The 6,000-nt window shown below is 43.5% G+C and overlaps 1 protein-coding gene across 2 annotated transcripts in view; it reads left to right on the forward strand.

Annotated features, from left to right (window-relative positions):
• wdr11 (WD repeat domain 11) overlaps positions 1-4,964 on the forward strand; it is a 162,255-nt gene extending 157,291 nt beyond the window's left edge. For both annotated transcript variants that reach the window (XM_024424247.2, XM_042323426.1), the window contains exons 25-29: positions 1,042-1,207; positions 1,788-1,885; positions 2,112-2,257; positions 2,698-2,777; positions 3,211-4,964. In XM_024424247.2, coding sequence (XP_024280015.1) covers positions 1,042-1,207; positions 1,788-1,885; positions 2,112-2,257; positions 2,698-2,777; positions 3,211-3,392 — 672 coding nt within the window. In that variant the 3' untranslated portion in view covers positions 3,393-4,964. The remainder of the gene's footprint in view (positions 1-1,041; positions 1,208-1,787; positions 1,886-2,111; positions 2,258-2,697; positions 2,778-3,210) is intronic.
• The last annotated feature ends 1,036 nt before the right edge of the window (positions 4,965-6,000 follow it).

Raw genomic sequence — 6,000 nt, forward strand, 5'->3', positions numbered from 1 at the left:
TTTTTCTTAGGTTTTCGCCTGCCATATGAGTTCTGTTATACTCACGGACATCATTCAAACAGTTTTAGAAACTTCAGTGTGTGTTCTATCCAAATCTACTAATAATATGCATATCTTAGCTTCTGGGCCTGAGTAGCAGGCAGTTTACTCTGGGTACGCTTTTTATCCGAACGTGAAAATAGCGCACCCAGCCATAAGAAGTTAACGACCGTTCCACAGGTGCATGTTCATTAATTGTTTATGGTTCATTGAACAAGCATGGGAAACCGTGTTTAAAGCCTTTACAATTAAGATCTGTGAAGTTAATTGGATTTTTACTTGTCTTCGAAAGACAGGGTCCTGAAAAGGGACGTTTCTTTTTTTATATACATTTGCTACAATTTCTAAAATCCTGTTTTTGCTATGTCATTATGGGCTATTGTCTGGAGATTTACGAGAGAAACACAATTGAATCCATTTTTGAATAAGGCTGTAACTTAACAAAATGTGGAAAAGGACGATGGGTCTGAATATTTTCCAAATGCACTTTATGCTTGGAAGTCCTAAACATGTTTATGTTAACTACTGGTCCATAGTGTATGGCCACCATTCTTTACCTGATTAAAGGTATAAATAATGACTGTGTTTTTTTCCCCTCTCGTCTCATTCACTCTCTGCACCTATTTTCTTTGTTCTTTATTTGGATCCCCATTAGCTGACGCCTTGGCCCTAGCGACCGCTAGTCTCCCTGGAGTCCACAAAAGAAAGACATTACAAACATAACAGAGATGGCCCAAAAACATGTGCAAAACACTGTCAATTTTGCAGTTGTCACAATGGACAATGGTAGGCATCACAGACATTGAATAAAGAACAGTGAGACGAGAGAACTCAAAGAAACACAATACTTCTGACACAAACCCTCTTTCAACTTCCCTGTCTCTCTCTCATGGTCTTTATCCCCAATTAAGAAATGAAAAGAGTTGCAAGCTGTGGGAGGCAGTGCCTCTTTTAAAATAACAATCTTCTAACATTTTTCTTCTCCTGTCTTCTCTCCCTCAGACGGACCGTGCGGTGCAGTTGCTGTTGGAGACTAGTGCTGACAACCCCAGTTACTACTGTGACTCACTGAAGGCATGTCTGGTGACCACCATCACCTCCTCAGGGCCCTCCCAGAGCACCATCAAACTAGTGGCCACCAACATGATCGCCAACGGCAAACTGGCAGGTAACTGGAAGCCATATAATTAAATATAACTCTAGTTTATGGAAGGTATATGACATCTGCCACTCTAGTATTTTATTTCTAAGCTGCCCTCCCAGAGCACCATCAAACTGGTGGTCACAATCATAATCGCCAAAGGCAATCTGGCATGTACTGGTGGCCATAAAGCTAAATAGAACACTAGTTCCATTAAGTTTGATGATATCAGTCACTCTAGTATTATACTGTATATCTACGCAGGTGGCAACAAAAAGACTATTGTTTCAACTGTGGTACCATTGTGGTGTATGCCATGGGCTCTTCCAACCTTGGCTCTAATACCCAGACCAGCCTAGGCAGAGCCTCTGCCATTGCACACCCCCACCTCTAGTTCTATGGAGTAGGTAGTGTATTATTATGCAGTGTATTATTACCACGGTCCCCTTCTGCAGCCCAGCAGCTCACATAACAGGTAGTTTAACTCCACAGCCCATAAAAAAGGCCTTGTAGCACAGTTATAGCTTCCCTTAGTAATCAATCCTAAACCCCCCTCATCTCACACACTCTATCACTCTCTCATCTCTCTTTTTCTCCCGTCTGTCAGAGGGAGTGCAACTGCTGTGTTTGATTGACAAGGCTGCGGACGCATGCCGATACCTGCAGACCTATGGGGAGTGGAACCGCGCTGCCTGGCTGGCTAAGGTAACTTATCTTTCACTCATCTGTCCATCATCAGTATCCCATTTAAAGTATTAGGGCCAGAGAAACTCTCAAATCATATTGCTGGGCTGGAGTCAAGGAGATGGTTCGTTGCAATCAAGACTGTACAGTAATATAAAATGTAGTGGTAGTTCAGATAAAGCCTATAAAACATAATTGAAATTATAACTTGATCGCTTATGTGTGCCTCTGTATGCGTGTGTGTCAGGTGCGTCTGAACCCGGCAGAGAGCTCAGACGTGCTAAAGCGTTGGGCAGAGCACCTCTGCTCCCCCCAGGTCAACCAGAAGTCTAAGGCCATCCTAGTGCTGCTATCCTTGGGCTGCTTCCATAAAGTGGGAGAGATGCTACAAAGGTAACAGTAACAGTGTCTCTCTCTCTCTCACACATATGTTCCCCATTATCAGCTCCTCTGGGACTTTATTCTTCTTTTTGCTCAGCTCTGTGTTATCCATCACTCCAAATTGGTCCTCTAACTTTGAGCATTTTCAAAGGTGTGGTGGTGCTCTCCTACCTTGCTTCTCTCACCACATTCAATATTGATCTGCTCTGTGTAAGTAAACCTGCTGTCTCAGTGGCAGCCTGCATTTTAATGTGCCTCTCCCCATGACACCTTAGAAAGGCGTGTGGCTGGCAGGTTGACGCGAAGCTTCAAAAACAGAGACATGAAAGTTGTGATGATGCACACCTCTCTCTGATGTCTCTCCCCCCCTCCTCCTCTCTCTCTCTCTCCTTCTCTCTCTCCTGTCTCTCTACCTCTTTTTCCCATCCATCCATCAATCTCAACTGTGACAGCATGAGGTACTTTGACCGTGCGGCGCTCTTCATTGAAGCCTGTCTGAAGTACGGAGTGATGGAGGCCAACGATTCCACCAATATCCTTTCAAAGTCAAGACATCATACAGTCTGGCTGTGCTAATCAGGTTATTCTCAATCTTTCTCACATAAAGTTTGTCTAGTCTAGTACTACAGCAGTCTGGAACAGAATGGACTTACTGTACCTTTTATAGTACAGTTCACATGCTTTATTTTCTTTACCTGAAGAGTGGACACCACACTACATTTTGTACTTTGATGTTTTAATTCAGACAGAAGAGGGAGATTGATGAATAGGTGAAACAATATGAAGGGTTGAGGCGGTGATTGAACACCAGTCTCCGGGGTTGTGGTACACAGTATGTGCAGAGCCAGAAGTGTTAACACTCAACTACAGGCTGAACACTTCACATCCTTTATCCAACCAGATCTTACTGTGCATTGGGGTTTGTCTGTTTCCCAGTGTTTTCTCCTTGACCTATGTGTCGCCACATAAGCTGATCGGGGCTGCGTTCGTGGACTACGCCCGACTACTGCGCACCCTGGGCCTGAGGGAGAGCGCCGCGTTCTGGGCATCGCGGGCAGGGGGTGCCGGAGAGCAACTGCTGGAAGAACTCTTCCAAGGAGAGGGGGCAGTGCCCGAGGAAACGGAGGGCCTGGAGAACACAGAGTGATCCCTGAGTGTGGAGGAGAGGGGAGGAGTTGCCCATAAGCAAAGATCTATGATCAGCTAACGCTCACCCCCTCCTAATTGTAACTATTACAGGTGAAAATGCAAAACTGATCTTGGATCAGTGTTCTAGGGGCAATTTAGGGGGAGAGGAGAGGAAGTGTTTGTCACTGGAGATTGCCATGTCTGTGAATATGCTTTTGTGTGTTCTGATTCATCACGTGATCAGTGTATGTGTATGCATGTCGATTTCACCCCAGTGGCAGGCCAAATGGAACCACACACTCACTCGCACAGCAAATGCAGACATTCATCTAATGCATCAATTTATGGTTATGAAGAACAGATTAAGAGATTATAATCCGTTTTTGTTGATTGATTTGAGGTTTTGAATGGTCAGTTAGCTTTATTTTGAGTGTTTTTTTTTAACAATCTGACTCTTCCATGGAAGATTCAATCAAAGTTTGCTGACTGTCGATGTACTGCTATTACCGTTTAAAGCAGTTAAAAGTGGCACAACCTTTTATCCTTCAACATTCTGCATTATGCACTCCCTTTTATTTAATGCTGGTGTTAGTGTAAATTAATGTTTAAATGTTTGAATGAATGACATTAAGGTCGAGTGAGTGTCCATTCCCTGTAGCTCAGACATGAAGCAGACCAATGTCCCAGACAACCCACACAGTATACCCGACCTGGGTTCAAATACTATTTGAAATCCTTCAAATACTTTGAGTGTTTGCTTTAGCCTGCTTGGAGTGCCAGATGAGCGTAGTTTGCACGGTTGGGACCTATCTATTGGTTATATTGCAACAGGCAAGCTCAGTCAAGCATTTGTGGTAGTATGTGAGCCCCGGTCTGCTGTGTTGTGACTGAGAGTAGGTGGTATAGAGCAGCTCTATTAAGACTGACCAAAGCCAGGCATAGTTAGCACAGGGGACTGCATTCATCAACTTGTCCCTGCATTACAGATGGGACACTGATGAGGCTCTTCCTCTAGTCTAGTTTGCCAGGATTGTTTGCGCTAACAGACACAGTATATTATACCCCTACACAGGAGAGGATTTGACCACTGTTAGCTATAAGGGCTTCTTGGTTAATATATAAATTGTGGGCATGAAGTATTCAACAGTTGGATTGCAGATTGATCTCCAGCTTTTCCCTAGGACATAAGATGTCAGTTTTATTGTGTGTTTTCTGATGTGTGAAGTATGACGATGTCTCATTAAAATATTTAAAAAATGTCATGTTTAGCAAATCATTCTAGTGGACCAGAAAAGACAGAATCAGCATGAAGTTGACTGCTGTTCTGTCAAGATCACTAAAAGTCCTCCCTCATCAGGAGCATGGCATTGGCTGGTACCAGGCTCAGGACTATCAGCAAAAACTTCCTGTCGCATACTGTAGGGTTGCATTCTAAAGGATCCACAAACTGCATTACACAATCTGTATCTAAGTACAGTTGAAGTCAGAAGTTTACATACACCTTAGCCAAATACATTTAAACTCAGTTTTTCACAATTCCTGACAATTAATCCTAATAAAAGGTCAGTTAAGATCACCACTTTATTTTAAGAATGTGAAATGTCAGAATAATAGCAGAGAGAATTATTTATTTCAGCTTTTTTTTCTTTCATCACATTCCCAATGCGTCAGAAGTTTACATACACTCAATTAGTATTTTGTAGCATTACCTTTAAATTGTTTAACTTGGGTCAAACGTTTTGGGTAGCCTTCCACAAGCTGCCCACATTAAGTTGGGTGAATTTTGGCCCATTCCCCCTGACAGAGCTGGTGTAACTGAGTCAGGTTTGTAGGCCTCCTTGCTCGCACGCGCTTTTTCAGTTCTGCCCACAAATATTCTATGGGATTGAGGTCAGGGCTTTGTGATGGCCACTCCAATACCTTGACTTTGTTGTCCTTAAGCCATTTTGCCACAACTTTGAAAGTATGCTTGGGGTCATTGTCCATTTGGAAGACCCATTTGTGACCAAGCTTTAACTTCCTGACTGATGTCTTGAGATGTTGCTTCAATATATCCACATAATTGTCCCTCCTCATGAAGCCATCTATTTTGTGAAGTGCACCAGTCCGTCCTGCAGCAAAGCACCCCCACAACATGCTGCCACCCCTGTGCTTCACGGTTGGGATGGTGTTCTTCGGCTTGCAAGCCTCCCCCTTTTTCCTCCAAACATAACGATGATCATTATGGCCAAACAGTTCTATTTTTGTTTCATCAGACCGGACCAGAGGATATTTCTCCAACAAGTACAATCTTTGTCCCCATGTGCAGTTGCAAACCGTAGACTGGCTTTTTTATGGCGGTTTTGGAGCAGTGGCTTCTTCCTTGCTGAGCGGCCTTTGAATGGTTATGTCAATATAGGACTTGTTTTACTGTGGAAATAGATACTTTTGTACCTGTTTCCTCCAGCATCTTCACCATGTCCTTTGCTGCTGTTCTGGGATTGATTTGCACTTTTCGTACCAAAGTATGTTCATCTCTAGGAGACAGAACACGTCTCCTTCCTGAATGGTATGATGGCTGCGTGGTCCCATGGTGTTTATACTTGCTCACTATTGTTTGTACAGATGAACGTGGTACCTTCAGGCGT

Source organism: Oncorhynchus tshawytscha, linkage group LG06 (assembly GCF_018296145.1).
Source record: "Oncorhynchus tshawytscha isolate Ot180627B linkage group LG06, Otsh_v2.0, whole genome shotgun sequence".
NCBI lineage: Eukaryota > Metazoa > Chordata > Actinopteri > Salmoniformes > Salmonidae > Oncorhynchus > Oncorhynchus tshawytscha.